This window comes from Podarcis raffonei, chromosome 16 (assembly GCF_027172205.1).
Source record: "Podarcis raffonei isolate rPodRaf1 chromosome 16, rPodRaf1.pri, whole genome shotgun sequence".
In the NCBI taxonomy this organism is placed as follows: domain Eukaryota; kingdom Metazoa; phylum Chordata; class Lepidosauria; order Squamata; family Lacertidae; genus Podarcis; species Podarcis raffonei.
In genome coordinates, this window is record NC_070617.1 from 10616465 (window position 1) to 10636592 (window position 20128).

Genomic DNA, 20128 nt, shown 5'->3' on the forward strand with positions numbered 1-20128 from the left:
ATCTGTAGCTTATATATTTTTTATGCAAGAGCTAATTTATTTTATTGGATTGATTGGTTTGTCTTTCAAAGCGCACATCCTGCCTTTTTGCACCAGGTGGACTCAGAGTGGCTCACTGTGTAAACACCTTAACGGGGTATGAGAAATAAAGAATTACCTCCTGCTTTTCCTTTACAGCCATGGTCCCTGCTTTTATCCCACAACAACCCTGTGAGGTAGGCTAGGCTGAGAAATAGTAACTGGCCCAAGGCCACCAGCTTTGTGACTGCCTATTTGAACCGAGTGATTGCATCCAGTCCTGTGTGTACCAGTTTCCCTGTCCTGCAACAGGAGTTCCTCTCCCCACACACTAAGATCTGCACCCAGGATCCTCCAGCCACTCTGGAGCAGATCTTGAGGGGAAGGAATGTTCAGGGGAGAGGAAGGGAGGTTTATGTTGCACAAGCAGAGGTCTGAGAGTGGATTTAGGCAGAAGGAATGAAAGGGAAATGTGTGTGTGTGAGAGGAATGTATTTGTGCATTATGATGTGCCTGGTCTCTCCTCACACCTAACACTTCTTTTCCCCATCCAAATCCATAACTGTGTTTTCTCTCACACATTTGCAGTCAACACCCTCCTATTCAAAGTTTCCTCGCTGTGCGTCTCTGTCTCTCATACACACACACACACACACACACACACACTCTGGACGCTCGCACGGGTTGTGATTCAGCGCTTCTGCACATGCCCAAGCGCCAAAACCCGGAAGTAACCTGTTCTGGTACTTCCAGGTTTGACGCGGTGTGCAACCTGAAATCGTGCAACCCGAAGCTTCTGCAACCCGAGGTATGACTCTGTGTGTGTGTGTGTGTGTGTGTGTGTGTGTGTGTGTATACACACACACGCCATATTTTTCTCTGTATAAGACAAGGTTATATTCTTAAAAAATTATGCTAAAAATTTGGAATCATCTTATACACGGATAGTGGAGAGGTGGGATGGGCGATTGGTGGCTGCTGTGAGCAGGAGATTGTCAACACTGTTTTTGCAGGCAATTGGCGGGTACGTCAAGGTCCGGTTGCTGCTGCAATCGATTTTGCGATTGGTTGTGGCGATCCTGCTGGTGTCTCCTCAAAAAAAGCTCAACAATCCCCTCCCCCCATTTTCTCAAATTGGAGTCCCAAAAAGAGGGGGCATCTTTTGGGGCATGCTATACACGAAAAAATATGGTGTGTGTGTGTGTGTGTGTGTGTGTGTGTGTGTATGCATACAGTTATTTCTTTCACTGAGAGACACACTACCGTCACTTCTTCAGATAGGTGCAGGGAAAGGCAGTGTGTGTGAACAGACACGGGTTGGGGTGAGAAAGAGGAAAAGAGAGGTGTGTGTGTGTAAGAATTATATGGGGTGCAAATGTGAAGGAAAAGGAGGAGAACGGGAGGCCAGGGCACCTCCATTTTGGTGTGCCCGGGCTCACTTGTGTAAAAACAGTTGGAGTAGCTCATTCGGCAGAGCATGAGAATCACGGGTTTGAGCCCCAACTTGGGCAAAAGATTCCTGCCTCTCTGTAGGGTTGGGCTCCACAATTCTGTGTGAGAACGTGAGGAGACAGTGTTGTGGCTGGCGAGGAGGGAGCTGTCTGAGAGAAAATGGTGCGAGTGAATCACAGAAATGGCGAGTGTGCCGGGAAACTCTGAATCCGACGCTCCGACCATTGCCCCACGCTGCTCCTTCTCGCCGGAGTGCAGAGAGCCGCTTAAAGGTTCTGCCAGCACCACCACTGCTCCTTTTTGACGCCTGCATGCCTGTGGGGAGGGTGCTCTCTCTGTCTCTTGAAAATTGTTTGTTAAAAATATTCCATTAAATTCAAAACCGAAAATGTCGTCTTATTAGAAGGTGTCGATGAAGTGAAGGCACTCTCTTTAAGCGTCTCATCGCTCCCAATTGATTTCTCCTTCTAAACTCTGCAGCTTAAGAAAACTTATCTCATTAAGAATAGCATACTATATCAAAAAAATAAAAATAGAAAATAGGATCAAGAATGCATGGCAATAGCTCCAAACGAAATTCTTCAGCTGGTGAGGTCTTGGGGAAAATATTTCTTCTTTTAGGAATAAATCCTTAAAAACAAAACAAAAAAACCTGCTTCTAATATTACAGATGCAACGTGATTGTTCTTAAATCCCCCATATCAAAATGAATGATAGTGGAAATCGTATTAATAATCAGTATAAACCATATATTTTTGGCACTGTTCTCCTGTGGCTGGAACTGTACTTTTATTTTATTTTTTAGCTTTTGGAGGGTTTTTTTTTATTTTTATGCAGCTTTTGAGCAACCATAAAACGTATTTACTTGTGGGGAGTGCCTTATCTCTGCATTGCAGGGGGTTGGACTAGATGACCCTTGTGTTCCCCTTCCAACTCTGCAATTCTACGATTCTATCCCGTATGTACTGATGTGATCACTTCAGTCTGCAGACTTTGCCCTTCTTCAGGAGTCATACAATGATCATTCCATGTTTATATGGAGTTTTTTCTTAAGTGTGGCCTGTCCTTTGGAACTCACTGCTGATTGACCCCATCCCCATTTAGACTTTTGTGGGAAATGTTTCTATTTCAGCGGAGTCTATCCAAACATGTGATTTGGTTACATCTGTTTTTCAATTTGTTTCAAATGTTTTTAACAGTATTTTAAACATTTCAGTTATTTTATTGTTATTCTTTCTTTTTTTATCACTGCCCTATCGTTAAGTGCATTTGCCACCCTGGGCTCTTTTTGGGAGATAGGATAAATAAACAGATAGACAGATATTTAAAAAATAACTTATGAATAACATAAGAAGCATCGGACGTTAAGGGACCAGGATAGGAAAAATACAAGAACACAACACAGAAGTTCTTTTCTTCCAATGACAATAAGGCAAAAGAACTATGGGGTTGAATATTGTCTTGGAATTTATTGTTCTACAACATCAGAAAAATACTCCATCGCTCTCTAAACTCATCTGGCTGTTGATCTTCAGACCTGCTTTCGTAGTATGTCAATTTAGGTAGCTATAGTCTGTATTTAAAAAAAACCACAAATAATTTGGTGCCGTGTTCCCCACTCCTAAAGCTGGTCACTCTACTATTCCCAGCAGCAATGATAAGAAGGATAACCATTTCCAAAACATCACCAAGGATTAAACCTTTTAGATAAACATATTTGGGTTTCGTGGCAATTTGGGCTTCAAAATTCAAGGTTCGATTAGAAACACAATTGGTTTTTCCCTGCCATAGAACATATTGACACACAATCTAATATTATGCTGATTGGCATCCCTTCTGGCTTGTGGATTCTTTAATCCAGGGATGGGGAAATTTGGGGGACCCTTCAGAAGCTGTTGGACTTCAACGCCCATCAGCCCCAGCCAGCACACCCAGTGGTCGGGGATGATGGGAGTTGGAGTCCCACATTCTCTGGCAGGGCCACAGTTTCCCTGATTTAATCTACCCTCCCGATTCTCACATTCCTCCGCACTCAATGCAAAGGGTGTGCATTGCGTAAATCCTCCTCTTGCCGTTGCCTTTTTGACAAAGACATTTACTATAGCCTTATTATACAGAGCCCCAAGCCATTGGCCCACCTATCTCAGTGTTGCCTACACTGGCTGGCAGCAGCTCTTCAGGACTTCAGGCAGGGGACTCTCCAAACCCCCCCCCCCAGAGATGCTGGGGATTGAACCCGGAACTTCTACATGCAGGGCAGATGCTCAGCCACTGAGCCACAACCCTTCTTCTGTCTTCCTGCCATCCAAATACAGTGGTACCTCGGGTTAAGAACTTAATTCGTTCTGGAGATCCGTTCTTAACCTGAAACTGTTCTTAACCTGAGGTACCACTTTAGCTAATGGGGCTTCCCACTACCGCCGCACGATTTCTCTTCTCACCCTGAAGCAAAGTTCTTAACCTGAGGTACTATTTCTGGGTTAGCGGAGTCTATAACCTGAAGCATCTGTAACCTGAGGTACCACTGTACATCTTTTTAACTGCAGTCCCCAGGACTTTGACTACCTCATCCTCTTAAATTCCCTCCCCCCAAACTACACAGCAAAAATCTTCCACTATTATTATTATTATTATTATTATTATTATTATTATTATTATAAAATAAACCCACTTCAATCTCTTGTTTACCCTTATCTAGGGATAGGGATGGAGGGGTGGGGAATCTGATTCAGCTTGTATTTAGCAGGCGGTCCTTCCTAATTTCTGAAACAATAAACGAACCGGAGAACAGCCGTCCTTTGGGATTTGCACATCTCCAAATTCTGCAGCTGTATGTCCTCCAGGCATGCGACGCGTACGAAAGCACACATATTAGGGTAACGTGCGCGTATAAATCCATACATTAATGAAAATGACATATAGAAAACAAGACTCTAGGTTGAAAGGCACGACATAAATAAATAAATGCTTTAGAGACCATTGCTTGCACAAATGTGTACATTAAGGCGTTGCAGAAATGTGCACACTGAGAGAAAATTCACACTAAAATGCTGGTGAATTTCCCCCTCCCTCCCCCAGTCCAAACTGATGCGGAAATGTGGAAAACCTAAGATTTTTGGGGGGTGGGACAAGATCCTGCATTTGACTTATTTGCTCTCCTTAATACTGTGTTTTTATATCATTTCCTTTCAAGGTCTAGGCTGATGACCTCAGGAATCTCGCCCTCCCCTCCTCGCCCTGCCCTGTCCCGTCCCCCGGCCGTATTTTTGGGCACTTGATGGTCAGTGAAGGAGAAAGGGAGGAAGCAGAGGTGGTTAGGAAGCTGGGAGAGGAGGTTGGGGTAGGAAGCGAAGGAACCCAGGGCTGTGGAATGTTCTCCTGTTCCGAACGGAGGAGAACGCAGCGTGCGAGTGTCGCTAGGCAACCCACTACAGGCGCCTGTAGTGCACGGTGTGCCTTTGACAGGTGACGAGTGCCGGTTCAGTCGTGGCTGTCAGAGGAACGGAAAAGGGAAGAGGGAGACCTTAGTGAAGCAGGGAGGCGTTCTCTCTCCTCGGCCCGCAGGTGTGCGGGGAACACTGTTGGCCAGAGCTTAGAACATCAGCCGGACCCTGGAAAACCACTGCAAAGGGGAATGGCCTATTCAGATGGTCCCTCCAGACTGGCGGTGGGTTTTGTGTGTGTATTCTGCAACAATGCGATTGGCACACTCATAATGCAATAGGGGAGCCAGTGTGGTGTAGTGGTTCAGAGTGGTGGACTCGTAATCTGGTGAACCAGGTTCGCTTCCCCGCTCCTCCACCTGCAGCTGCTGGGTGACCTTGGGCCAGTCACACTTCTCTGAAGTCTCTCAGCCCCACTCACCTCACAGAGTGTTTGTTGTGGGGGAGGAGGGGAAAGGAGAATGTTAGTCGCTTTGAGACTCCTTCGGGTAGTGATAAAGCGGGATATCAAATCAAAACTCTTCTTCCTCTTCTAGGGGAGGATTTTTGCAGATTGTTCCATTTTATTGATGGTGTTTATATCGCTACTCCCCCCCCCAGGAGCTCAAGGTGGCGTAAGTGGTTCTCCCCCTCCTTGTTTGATCCACACAACGACCCTGTGAGGTAGGTTAGGCTGAGAGGCAGTGACTGCCCCAAGGCCACCCCGGTGAACGTTGTGGATTTGAACCTTGGTCTCTCCCAGCTGCTAGACCGACACTCTGTCCCAGGGGTCAGCAACCTTTTTCAGCCGTGGGCTGATCCACCGTCCCTCAGACCATGCAGTGGGCTGGACTATATTTTGGAGGGAAAAAATGAACAAATTCCTATGCCCCACAAATAACCCAGAGATGCGTTTTAAATAAAAGCACACATCCTACTTATGTAAAAACATGCTGATTCCCGGACCGTCTGCGGGCCAGATTTAGAAGGCAGTTGGGCCACATCCGGCCCACGGGCCTTAAGTTGCCTACCCCTGCTCTATCCACTATGCAGCCATTGGAGTTGTTCTGCGGTGCTTCCCACAATGTTAATTGCATTGCATCGGGCTGGACTAGATGACCCTTGGGGTCCCTTCCAACTCTACGGTTCTATGATTACCATCTGGAGGGAGCTCTCTTGCACTGCAGTGCAACGGAAGCAGGATAAAATAACAGCAGCAGCACCCCCAGAACATTCTGACTGCCTAAGGACTAGCGCTCAGATAGTGATTTGTGTGTTTCATCTTAAAAATTGCATATTACATTTGATTGTAAGAAGAAGAAACTTCAAAGAAGTTTACAAAAAGGATACAGAACAAATATATATAAATTCAATAAACAAACAATAATTATAATACCAACGAAATCATCTGTTAAAAAAATTAAAAACAACCATTTGAACGTTCCAAAGATAATGGAAATCAACGATAAGATAAGAACCAGATTAAAATACATGCGACGTTCTATATGCCTAGGTAAATGGACCCTTGATCATTAGGTCCAGTCGTGGCCGACTCTGAGGTTGCGGCGCTCATCTTGCTTTATTGGCCGAGGGAGCCGGCGTACAGCTTCCAGGTCATGTGACCAGCATGACTAAGCCGCAACCTCAGAGTCGGCCACGACTGGACCTAATGGTCAAGGGTCCATTTACCTAGGCATATAGAACGTCGCAACGGGAGCTCACCCCGTCACGGGGATTCGAACCGCCGACCTTCCGATCGGCAAGTCCTAGGCTCTGTGGTTTAACCCACAGCGCCACCCGTGCCCCTTGTATGCCTAGGTAGGCTTGCCTTTAAAAAAATGCCTTTGGCAGGGTCCGAAAGCAGTACAACGAAGGTGCCTTTCTAAATGTCAATAGGCAGGGAGTTCCAAAGTGCTGGGTGCTGCCACACGATAAAAGATTGGCTTCTTATAAATGCAGAACGAGAATTATGCAGCAGCTGGAACAGGGCTAGTTCTTCAGAGTGGGCATATAAGGCGTAAAGGGGTTTATATGTTTGGGTAAGGCAAATTGAGTTAGCAATTGGTATGTATATATGAGAGTTAGTTAAAGCTTCCTGGCTGAACGCTGTTGTGGATGCTCAGGGTTGCCATCAAGGAGGGTATAGGTGAGGCACTTGTACTGGGCCTGGTCTCTGGAGAGTCCTGGCACCAGCACCACAACACAGCTGCCCCACTTACTTGCAAATTGCATTAGCTGACCCAGCAGGAGGAATCCATTTAACACACCCGGCAGCTGCAAGGACAAGTTTCAGAGCGAGGCGAAGGAGCCCTTGAAGGAGCTCAGGAGAGCCCCTCTCGGCCCAAACCCAACCCTCTCCACTCCAGAGAAAGATGGCAGGCCAGGCTTGTTCTCGGGAGGGGCCCATGCCACTCTGCCCCACGGCTGCTGCCCCACTTAGTTGTGACCTGCACGAGGCAAGCGTGTTGATTCAGCTGCAGATAAGGGTTGGTTTGTGCACCTTCATGTTTGTGAGCAGGAAAATCTGTATCATCATCCTCTATACAGCCACATTTGTTTGCATGTGGTATAATTTGTGTGTGTATGTGGGGGTGTTCAACAAAGTTTTATCCAGAGTAGACCTATTAAAGTTAATGGACCTACGTTAGCAGTGCCAGATTACCAAACAGACAGAGTAGGCACTGGCCTATGGGACTCCTGCCTTTTAGAGGCCCTGCCACAAGGGATCAAAATAATACTGATTTGATCTTGAAAGAAAATCAAAAATGTACAGTGGTACCTCAGGTTACATACGCTTCAGGCTACATACGCTTCAGGTTACAGACTCCGCTAACCCAGAAATATTACCTCAGGTTAAGAACTTTGCTTCAGGATGAGAACAGAAATCGTGCTCCGGCGGTGCGGCGGCAGCGGGAGGCCCCATTAGCTAAAGTGGTGCTTCAGGTTAAGAACAGTTTCAGGTTAAGAATGGACCTCAAGAACGAATTAAGTACTTAACCTGAGGTACCACTGTATTAGGAGATAATTTGCAAAGGGCCCCCCGAGATTTCATCTGTCTAGGGGCCTCCTCAGGGTTTAATCTGGCACTGTACATTAGCCATGTCCATTACTTTCAACAGGTCTACTCTGGGTGGGACTAACATTGGATACAACCCGAATTCCCCCGCTAGTTATAGGAAAGAGCATAGGCTGTGACTTTATACCAAGCTGGACGATCCATACCTGTAGCTTAATATTGTCCAGTTTGCACCTAACGCTAAACCACGGTTAATGTAAACCATGGTTAAAGGTGAGGCATCTGGCAGACGATTACCTAAACTTTGGTTCATTGTGTCACAGAATAGTTTAAAAGTGACAGCAACCAAGCCTTGAGAGAGGCCTGAACTTTTGCCTTCCTTTTCTCACAGGTCTGTAGATTTTGGGCATTGATGGCTCCTTAGCCATAGCTAAAGAGGTCAAGGTCTGTGATCCCACGTATTGCTAAGCCGTGGTTAACCTTAAGTATGGTTGATAAGCCAACTAGAAAACCTCGGTTAACAAGCTGCTTTTAACCATAATTAATGAACCTTAGTTAAGATGGTGGGCTGGGTTCACACAGAACAATAAGCCATGGTTTCCTAAATCACAGTTTAATAAACCATGGTTTAGCATTCTCCAGGGTACTTTTTCCAGGGTGCTACTTTCTTGAGCCTACTGGAGATGCTTGGGATTGGGCAGGTGGTCTCCTGCTGAGCTACAGCTCCTTCAAGAAGACGGAGCTCACACAGGCAGCCCTCTCCCCAGGTTTTCCTGTAGCCCTCATTCCATGTATAAATGTTTGATTCTATCGCCAGTGTTGGCTGGCAACCATTGGAACTGGTAGGGCAGAATGCAGGGAGCCCAACAGCAGGTGGCGCCAGAGCCAATGACAGCCAGAGCTGGCGAATTCTAGTTTTATCCCCATCCTCCTCCTCTTTAGGTTATTAAAAATAGCCTAAAAGCTTTCATTGGGCTCCTTTGCCCAGACTGCCAGGAGAACTCTCAAGGGGGCTGTCATAATTAACAGTTCAACACTGAGATTATGGAGGAGGAAGCTGACCAGCTGGGCCAACTCCTTAAAGTAAGTAAGTAAGAAGGCAGGCAGGTAGAGGCTGGCTGAGACCCCAAATGGGCCACTCTCCAAAGTACACAACGCCTTGACAAAGGATCAGAAGGCAAGTCCCTGCTCCTGAGGAGCTTACAATCAAAAATCTGATGACAACAGAGGGGAAGCATGTGCATTTCTATTTATGTGGACTTTGGCAGAGTTTCAAGTGGAAGACTAAGCAGTTGGCCGTGCCAAACATTTCAAAGAACAATAATAAATTTTTAAGAGTGGTAAATGACGGATTAATGCAATGTGTGGTGTTGGGACCCTGTTCCCGTTCCCCAACCACTGGAACTCATTGTTCAGCAAGCCCTCTGGCTTCTGAGAGCACTGATAATGCAGCGTGATGTCTTCAGTGTTACCTAGCGTTTTTTAAATTCAGATTCTCAAGAAGCTAATAGCTGTCTTGACTTTGTATACTTCCCCCCCCCCTTTCTAAAAGCCCTCTAAAGCTAAGGCTGCCATACATCTAGAATTCCCTGGACATAACTGGGATTTCAAAGGCGGAATTGACATCCGGGGGGGATTTCTGAAAGGCTGCCTTTTGCCCTAAAAATTGCATTTTTTTAGCTCAACAACTTCTGGGGTGTCCTGGTTTTTACTTTTTGAAAGACGGCAACCTTGTCTTAAGCTAGCAGCCATCAGCAGCTCACCTCTTGTGGCAATGAGTCCCAGGGGATGTTGCAATTGCGTAAGAACCTCAGCTCTCAGGGTGCTTTTTCTGTGGTGGGCAGAGACCCTTGATGGAAAGGCTCTGCCGCTCAGCTAGTGATGATGGGGAGGAGACACCCAGCCCCGTGGGCGACTTCGGCACATGCCAACCGAGCCCCGGGGGCTCTGAGCCAACATCCTCCCCCCCACTTCCCCATCCTCGCTCTGGAGACTTTGTCACTCTGAAGATCTGGGATGACTCACCCGGTTTGGCTGCTTCCTGTAGGCCTCCTTGTTCCTGAGAAGCTTCTTTGGGTAGGAGACCATATGGCGCTGAAGAGAGGAATGGAGGCACCAGGGGTCGGCACGTTAAGGGAACCTTCTGGGTAATTAAATCCGCCCCCTGAGCTCTGTGAAAGAGGCATGACGTCTGGAAATTTCCTCCGAGATGCTGGAAAAGAAACATCGGAGCAGAGGATCTTGTGATTTTGAAGGGCAGGGGAGTTACGCATAGTGGGAAGTGAGGGGTGAACCAGGAAACCAGAGAATCCTGAGTTATGGCAGCACAGATCAGAATGAGGCCTTCGGATGGAAAGAAAAAACTGCCCTCTTTCTCGGAGTTTGATTAAGACCTTTAGAGGCCCTAAGCACTGAGGAGATTATGGTGCTGCCGCCCCCAACCCAGATATAATTCAAAATAAAACCAATGCTAAACCATAAAACAACATTTTATTGTGATGAAGCGACACAAAACTTATAGGCATGCCTAAATTGAAATACAGTGGTACCTCTGGTTATGAACTTAATTCCTTCCAGAGGTCTGTTCTTAACCTGAAACCGTTCTTAACCTGAGGTACCACTTCAGCTAATGGGGCCTCCCACTGCCACCACGCCACCGGCGCACGATTTCTGTTCTCATCCTGAGGTGAAGTTCTTAACCCAAGGTACAACTTCCAGGTTAGCAGAGTTTGTAACCTGAGGTGTTTGTAATCCGAGGTACCACCGTAACTCCTTTCTCTGTTTTCTGACTGCAAAATTCTAAATAAGTTTGAAGCTGACTCAAAGAAGCCCGCCTGCTTCACACGAAGGAGGGACAGTGAATCAAGGGTGTCCTGGCACATTGTTCTCCTCTGAGGTTTTTCATATACTGAGTATTGATAGCTAGGTAGAGATATATAATTAGAATCAGTTGGAATATAATTACCGGTAGTTGGAAGGGACCACGAGGGTCATGTAGTCCAATTCGCTGCAATGCAGGAATCTTTTGCCTGACAGGCTCAGGCCCACGACCCTGAGATTAAGAGACTTCTGCTCTTCTGGCTGAGCTAAGGGCATGGAATCCATCAATAATAATAAAACATGTACAGTGGTACCTCAGGTTAAGTACTTAATTCATTCCGGAGGTCCATTCTTAACCTGAAACTGTTCTTAACCTGAAGCACCACTTTAGCTAATGGGGCCTCCTGCTGCTGCCGCGCCGCTGGAGCACAAGTTCTGTTCTTATCCTGAAGCAAAGTTCTTAACCTGAAGCACTATTTCTGGGTTAGCGGAGTCTGTTACCTGAAGCGTATGTAACCCGAGGTACCACTGTATTGCAACAATCCAGGATCTGATTTCGTTGCATTATTTCAACCTCCATTAGTAGGGCACCCCCCAGTTCAGTGGTTTTCAACCAGTGTGCCATGGCACCCTGGGGTGCCTTAAATTATGGTCAGGGGTGCCGCAGGCAACACTGGCCTCTGTCCCTCTTTCCTTCCCTCCCTCCTCTGATGCCCTCTTGCGTCTCTTCCTCCCAAAGGCTTGCACAGCTCTTTGTTGCAGTGGCCCTGGCTACAAGCTCCACAGGCGAATGGTGCCTCTGGGGCTGGCCAGGGGGTGCTGGTTGCCAGAAGGTGAGACGACCTCGGAGTAAGCAAGCAAGTAGGCGAGGGAGCCCAGCCAGCCAGTCCTCCAGCCCTTGCTGTTGGGAATGGACAGACTAGTGGGAAGGCAGGCAGGCAGGCACTGCACTGGCCTTTCTTGTGCTTGCTGTGTGCAGTGCCAGCCTGGGAACTGAGCGCCCAGTGCTGAAGAGGAGCCTTTGCCTCATGCAGGCCTGGCAGTACCTGTTGCTGCCACTGCTGCCTCCCAAGGTAAGGTGCTGGCCTCACATTCACCTTTAGCCAGTCTCCTTTGGACCAATGTGGGTGGTGCTGTGGTCTAAACCACAGAGCCTAGGGCCTGCCGATCAGAAGGTTGGCGGTTCGAATCCCCGTGACGGGATGAGCTCCCGTTTTTCGGTCCCTGCTCCTGCCAACCTAGCAGTTCGAAAGCACGTCAAAGTGCAAGTAGATAAATAGGTACCACTCCGGTGGGAAGGTAAACAGTGTTTCCATGTGCTGCTCTGGTTTGCCAGAAGCGGCTTAGTCATGCTGGCCACATGACCTGGAAGCTGTACGCTGGCTCCCTCGGCCAATAAAGCGAGATGAGCACCGCAGCCCAAGAGTCGTTCATGACTGGACCTAATGGTCAGGGTCCCTTTACCTTTACCTTTGGACCACTATGGCTGGGGGCATCCTCTTCCCAGGCCCCTGTGGGGCAGTGTGAGGAGGCAGCTCTCTTTGGGGTGGGGGGCAGCTCAGAAACTATGGGTGGCAGCAGGGACTGCCCAGAGGACGTCCAAGGAGAGGAGGCAGAGGAAACTCTCCACAAGGGAAGGGGGTTCAAAAAAGGGTGAGAGGCCGCCAGCTCTGTAGGCAAGGGGTGACATAACTGGGCTCCTGAGCCCCACAGGGGAGCTGCAGGAAGAATGTAGTTGGCCAAGGGAGCCGTGGACTCAGAAGGGTTGAAAATCTCTGTCCTAGCTTAGGTGGGAATAAGTACAGTGGTACCTCTGGTTAAGAACTTAATTCGTTCTGGAGGTCTGTTCTTAACCTGAAACTGTTCTTAACCTGAGGTACCACTTTAGCTAATGGGGCCTCCCGCTGCTGCTGCGCCTCCGCCACACGATTTCTGTTCTCATCCTGAAGCAAAGTTCTTAACCTGAGGTAATATTTCTGGGTTAGCGGAGTCTGTAACCTGAAGCGTCTGTAACCTGAAGCGTCTGTAACCTGAGGTACCACTGTAATTTTAAAAAAGCAGGAAAATGGGGAAGAGTGCAGAGTGTAAGGAAGTCTAACCCAGTTCTGGTTTTCTCCTTGATGACTACTTGCATGTTTTTGTTTTAAATATCAAATGTCAAATTCTTCCAGATGTTGCTGAGCTACAACCCTCATCAGACTAGTGGCCTGGGATGGTGGCAGTTGCGGTTCAGCAACATCTGGAGGGCCAAAGGTTCCTCACACCTGGTGTAGACAAGGCTAAGCGTGATGGACTTTGTAGTTATAAATTCCAGTGTTAAGATTCAGGGGAGACCTGATAGCTGCCTCCAAATACCACAAGAACTATTGTGTGCAAGATGAGGCTAACTGTTCTCCGTCGCTCCAGAGGGCAGGATAGGAACCAGTGACTGGAAATTTGAGAGAAACAATTTAATGTTATTTATTTTTTAATTAAAAGAATGGTGCTGGTAAAAAAAAGACCACAGCTATTTCTCTGTGTAGAAAACAATGTGCAAATCACATATGCATCTTACTGACTATAGGCACATGCTGGACGTGAAAATTACAAATGTGCTGTCAATGTGTGACAATCTACCTGTGGCTTGCATGTTCAAGTGTTGAAATTTTTATGAGCTATTCTTAAACATTTTTTTATTTTCTTTTTTATTGAATCTCCACCCAGCCCCCTATAAGAGTTGTGAACAATTGTACAGAAAAACACAGTCATTAGAGAGACTGGAAGTAATAAATAGAAATTTCCAAAACAACTACAGTGTGCGGTGTGTGATTATGGACGCAGATTTTAACAGAGTGCTTTTTAGAGGCGAGATTAACACAGTCACATCGGAAGCCTCCACCCTTTGATCTGGCCCTAGCTGATTCATGTGGGCTTCAGAGTTTGCAAATGACTGAGTAGAAACTATGGTAATCTGTCTTTGATGAGGGTGGGAAATTGCATTGGTGGACTTCAAATTTCAAGGGTGTCCTGTGTGATACCAAAATTTGGTGCTCCCACACCTCTTGCCTTCCATTCTACATCACTGCTGCAGCATCCTCTCGCCTCAGCACCCCATGCGGGTGAACAGGTCATGCTCCCCTAAATCTTCCTGTGATCTTTTTCAATCTGGGGACTGGATCCCCCTTCTGGGCCACTTTCCTGGGGCCAAAAGCTAGAGATGGAAAGAGTCAGAGAAAAAGCAGGTGGAGCAACGGAAGCAAATTTCCCCTTTGGCTGATAACAACAACGACATCAACAACATCAACGTCATCATCATCATCACCAAAAAGAACAACAACAACAACATTTCTATACCACCCTTCATCCGAGGATCACTGGGCAGTTTACAATATAAAAAGACAAAAATGCACAACATAGTAACAAACAAAAGCAGTATAACCCCCCCAGTATAAAAGCCCATAGAATGATTAAGTAGCCAAAGGTCTGGGAGAAGAGGACATGTAACGAAGGCGCCAGGTGAGCCTCCCTTGGGAGAGCATTCCGCAAGCAGGGAGCCACCACAGAAAAGGCCCTGTTCTCGTGTTGCCACCCTCCGGGTAGACCTCTCGCAGAGGCTAGTTTCTGCGCACATGCATGATCAGAGTTCAAGGACACATTCCAGCCAGGCAAAAAATACCCTAGGGTGAAAAGCAAGACCGGACAGGGGTTGTGGCCTGGGGAGAGTCCCAAGGGCCTGATAGAAAGGTCTAGAGGGCCACATTTAGGCCCCTGGGCCCAAGGTTCCCCACCCCGGTCTATGACACAGATGTTAATGTTACCTTAAGGTAAAGTAAAGGTACCCCTGCCCGTACGGGCCAGTCTTGACAGACTCTGGGGTTGTGCGCCCATCTCACTCAAGAGGCCGGGGGCCAGCGCTGTCCGGAGACACTTCCGGGTCACGTGGCCAGCGTGACAAAGCTGCATCTGGCGAGCCAGCGCAGCACACAGAAACGCCGTTTACCTTCCCACCAGTAAGCGGTCCCTATTTATCTACTTGCACCCGGGGGTGCTTTCGAACTGCTAGGTTGGCAGGCGCTGGGACCGAGCAACGGGAGTGCACCCCGCCGCGGGGATTCGAACCGCCGACCTTTCGATCGGCAAGCCCTAGGCGCTGAGGCTTTTACCCACAGCGCCACCCGCGTCCCAATGTTACCTTATTGATTATCTATTTATTTAACAAAATTTGCAGCCCGCTTTATCTGTAAACAATAAAATGTTTAAGCAGTTTGCAAAGAATGTAACATACGTATTAAAACCGTTAATAAAAAAATAGTGATGTTAAAAACAATTTTATTTTTAAAACAATGGTAATGTTATGGGCAGTTCAGGTTCATGCACATTTCTTGCAGCTGAATGTCCAGGTGGCCGTTGTGGTTGTTTTTAAAATGTAATGTCCAAAATCCATCTATTTATTATCTACCTTTCTATATTGCTCAGGAGGCAATGGGCGGTTCACAAGCTCATAAAATTTATTTATTAATGTATTTATTTCACATGATTTATCTACCGCTTGGTTGCAATAAAACCCCAAAGCAGGTGGTACATGACCCCAGTCAAGCTTGCAAAAATCTATCATTTGCCCGACAATAAATGTTGGAAATGTAAGGAAAATGAAGGTACATTCTTTCACCTTTGGTGGACGTGTCCCAGGATTAAGGCGTTCTGGGAAATGATATATAATGAATTGAAAAAGGTATTTAAATATACCTTCTTGAAGAAACCAGAGGCCTTTCTCTTGGGCATGGTCGGCCAAGTGGTGCCAAAGAAGGACAGAATTTTTTTTATGTATGCTACAACAGCAGCAAGGATACTTATCGCAAAGTATTGGAAGACGCAAGATCTACCCACTCTGGAAGAATGGCAGATGAAATTGATCGACTGTATGGGACTGGCTGAATTGACGAGCAGAATCCGTGACCAGGGAGAAGAGTCGGCTGAAGAAGACTGGAAAAAATTCAAGGACTATTTACAGAAATATTGTAAAATTTAAGAAAGTTAGATGGTGTTGGATTGAAATTGAGAGGTTTCTAGCTGCAATGATATATAAGAACATAGATGGGGGAAAAAAGGGTTTGAAAAATAAGGTAATGTTACAAGCTGTAATGCTTTAAATGAAGGATTTGCTGAACAAATAATCTTAATTGGGATACAAGAAGGAGAAGTATGAGGAGGTCTGAGAAATTTGTTATCTAAAAGTATGGTTTATGAATTTTATGCTTTTGTTTAATGTTTTTGTTTGTTTTGTTTGTTTGTTTGTTTAAAAAATTGGAAAACTTAATAAATATTCTTTTTAAAAAAATAAAAAAAATAAAACCCCAAAGCAGTTTACAAGAAGAATAAAACAATAAAATCATCAGTAAAAAAACATTTGTCTAACACATTCAAATAATAATTAAAGTTAACGATAAGCTAAATCCAGATTTAAAGCACACCAGTTTTCTACAAGTCTGGAAAGGGTTGCCAAAACAAAAATGTTTAAACAAGCACTGAATAGAGTACTGTACAGCAAAGGTGCCTGTCTGTTGTCAATAGGCCGGGAGTTCCGAAGTTTTGGGTGCTGCCACGCTATAAAAGATTGAATTCTTATCAATGCAGAACAAGTATTATGTAGCACCTGGAACAGTGCTAATTCCGCAAAATGCCAGAGATGAAGAATAAAAATAAATAAAGAGAGTGAAATCTGTGGCAGATGAATGCATCTGGAGTATAAAGCCGCTGGCAAGTGCAAAACTGTAAAAAAAGAGAAAAAGCCACATTTGTTTTATTTTCAAAAGAGAAGGACTGAGCAGGTTCCCAGCCTCCAGATGTATAACTGGTGGGAGCTGCGTCCTTCCTCCTTTACTTCATCTCCTCTTTCCCCTCGCATTGAAAAACTCCCTTGTGCAAGGAAACTGCAGAAGAAAAGCAGAGCCCTGGATATAAGCGAGGCCATTCAATAAACAACAGGAACGTATCCTTGATTTACATAAACACCTGCGTTGGCGCTTGCTGATGCTACAGTTTGATGTTTGCATCTCATGGCTTGACAGGTCCTCTCAATAATCTCTCTCTCTCTCCATTTAGATAATTGCCTTTGATGAATTGCACATGGACTTCAAGAACCCCATCGACCAGGGCAACCCAGCCAGGGCAGTAAGTCTATACATGTCGTGTCAGAGGTGTCTCTGTATCCCATTCGTTCCTCTTTCCCTGCCTCCAGTCCCATCCTTCGGCAGTCTTCCTCTTTCCCTTATTGTGCAGACCAGACCTGGTTTACATCCAGAAACCAGCGAAATGCAAGGCATTGTGACAGGCAGGAAGCATCTGCAGGGGAAGCAGGGGGCGGTGCCTCTCTAGGAGTGTCCTTTCCCGCATCTCAGTGGTAAAGCTTGGCATTCAGAAGGTCCCAAGCTTACTCGTCGGTCTCTCTACTTCAAATTTATTGTGATTATTTTCACTTTTTATATCCCACCTTCCCTCCACGGACCTCAGGATGGCGTACTCACTTTCTCTGTGTTATCCTCACAGCCACCTTGTGAGCTTTGTGGTTGAACGGAGGATTCGAACTCAGGTTCTAAGAATCTGAAGAAAAAGGTTGCAATTTGGGGTTTTAAACTGTGAGGGTAGGACAAGACTGTCTTTCATGTGAAGCGACAGATGAAGATTCAGGGAGGAACCTGGAATATCCTCTGAGGGAAATAAGCGCACACAAAGTACAGAGAGTCACATGTGTTGTCCTGTCCACTTTCCTCTCTGGCTATGGCTGCCATCACCATGTGGCCCCTAGTCTGGTTGTCCCCAAGAGGAATCCGGGACTTTTTGCAGTAAGGAAAGTGACAGGGGAAAGTGTTGTGTAATGATTAGAGCATGGGGAGAGACAGTGGTTCGAATCCCCTCTCATGAAACTTGGCCTCACAGGGTGGTTGTGAGGACAATAGGGAAAGTGGATAAGAGTCGTGGGAAGTAAATGTAATAAATAAGTAAAAGCAAATCCACTGGAAAGTTTGGGGACGAGTGGAGGCAGTAGGATAGCCATCTTTGAATACCTGGAGGGCTACCTCATAGAAAAGGAGCAAGCTTGACTTTTCTGCTGCCCCGGAGGTAAAGGTAAAGGGACCCCTGACCATTAGGTCCAGTCGTGGCCGACTCTGGGGTTGCGGCGCTCATCTCGCTTTATTGTCCGAGGGAGCTGGCGTACAGCTTCCGGGTCATGTGGCCAGCATGACTAAGCCGCTTCTGGCGAACCAGAGCAGCGCACGGAAATGCCATTTACTTTCCCGCCGGAGCGGTACCTATTTATCTACTTGCACTTTGACATGCTTTCGAACTGCTAGGTTGGCAGGAGCAGGGACCGAGCAATGGGAGCTCACTCCATCGCGGGGATTCGAACCGCTGACCTTCTGATCGGCAAGTCCTAGGCTCTGTGGTTTAACCCACAGCGCCACCTGCGTCCCACTGCCCCGGAGGGGAGGATTCAAATTGCAGGAAAGAAGATTCTGACTAAACGTTAGCAAGAACTTTCTGATGGTATGAGTTGCAAGGCAGTGGAACGGACTCCCCCAGGAAGTGGTGGACTCTCCTTGATTTTAGGTTTCTGAGCAGAGGTTGGACGGCCACCGCCAGGGGTCCTTTAGCTGTGATTTCTGTATTGCAGGGGACTAGACAACTGATCCTTGGGTCCTTTCCCACCTTATAGTTCTATGATTCTTTATCTTGGTGGATGGATAGGAAAGCTGAGATGCCTGGAAAAGGCCCCAAATTCAGCCCCTGGCATCTCCTAGCAGAGCTGGGGGAGACCGGCCACCTGCCATAGATGCTTAAGTTTAGATTTCTGCATTGCGGGGGGTTGGACTAGATTGCCCTCTAGGGTCCCTCCCAACCCTGCAATTCTATGACTCTATGACCTCCTGTCTGAAACTCTCAAATAAATAATAGGAAAGGCCACCGTGAAGCAAAAAATAGCAGCTGTGCAGTTTAAAGCACCATCAAATCACCTCCTCCCCGCAAGGATATATTTGTTCGATAACCCCCACCCTCCAATCTGGGTCTGTAGGGTGAACTCTCAAAGCAGAGACATTGGACCCTCCGGAGAAGGAGGCAGCGGAGGGGGAAGATGGGGTGGGTGGGTGGTGAGGAAAGAGCTGTTTTTGAAAGCTGGCAGGGCTGTTGTACTGCAATTGGGAGGATAAAAGGTGGCTTTCATCCGCCGCTGAAAGAGCACAAAGGAATGGCAGGAGTCGGGAACATTCAGCCATAGGAAACCCTTTGAAATCCCGCCCTGAAAGTGTCGCTCAGCAGCCTCCCCGCAGAAGCAGGGGGAAGCCGCTGCCCCCTCCCCAGCGCTGCGCTGCCTCCCCCGCTCGCGCTGCCGCAGACAGGCTGGCGGATGTGCTGGCGCTGTTCATTCAGAGATAACTAGCAGAAGAGGGAAGATATCAGGAGGTTCTCAGACCAAAGGCCCGTCCAGTCTAGCATCTGGCGTCCCCCAACCAGATGCGGATGGGAGTCGGACAAGCAGGACATTGGCATGGCAGCAACAAATCTGGCTCCATCTGCACTCTCCATCTAAAGCAGCGTCACACCACTTTAAACAGCCCCAGAGGATTCTGGGAAGTGTTGTTTGTCAAGGGTGCTGAGAGTTGTTAGGAGCAGACACTTCCTCCCCTCGCAGAACTACAATTCCCAGAGTCCCCTGGGAAGAGGGCTTCGTTTTTAAACCACTGTGGAATATATAGCTCTGTGTGAGGGGAATGGGGGTCTCCTAACTACTCTCAGCAGCTTTAAAAGTCATGTTTTCCCCCAGAGGATGCTGGGAACTGTAGTTCGCGAAGAGTGTGGTTAGCAGGCCCCTGTTCCCCTCACAGAGCTACACATTCCACAGTGGTTTCAAAATGAAGCCCTCTTCCCAGGGAACTCTGGGAGTTGTAGCTCTGTGGGGTGAATTGGGCCCTCCCAACAACTCTCAGCATGCTTCAGCTCCCATAATTCTTTGGGGGAAGACATGATTGTTCAAAGTGTTATGGTGCTTTTTTAAATGTATAGTGCTGATGGAGGTACAGTGGTGGGGAGCCCTTTGAAAAATAAACGAATGAATCTTTCTTCCATGGGAACTCTGGGAAACTTGCGTACTGTACAAAAGTAAAAATTACCGTATATCCATTGCTTCACCTAATTGCTTTTTGCCTCTGGCCCCGCCCACAATTGGCATGTGGCCCCCAGAATGTTGCAGTGCGGCCCATGGGGCTGAAAACCATTCCCAAGACCGACTTAACATTTTCAGAATGGGAGCTTTGCACACTTCAAACTGCTGTGCATCTCTCTGCGAGGAAAGGATAGTACGATGCAGGGATTGTCCTATGAAAGAGGGCGACAGAGTTCTCTATTGTCAGACTCCAGCTCCCAT

General features: G+C 47.0%; 1 protein-coding gene across 1 annotated transcript in view; it reads left to right on the plus strand.

Moving 5' to 3' along the window:
• Window positions 1-20128, plus strand: part of CNIH2 (cornichon family AMPA receptor auxiliary protein 2) — a 50633-nt gene that overhangs the window by 19373 nt on the left and 11132 nt on the right. Inside the window, exon 2 of the mRNA XM_053368594.1 lies at window positions 16810-16878. Within this exon, the coding sequence (XP_053224569.1) occupies window positions 16810-16878 (69 nt within the window). The remainder of the gene's footprint in view (window positions 1-16809; window positions 16879-20128) is intronic.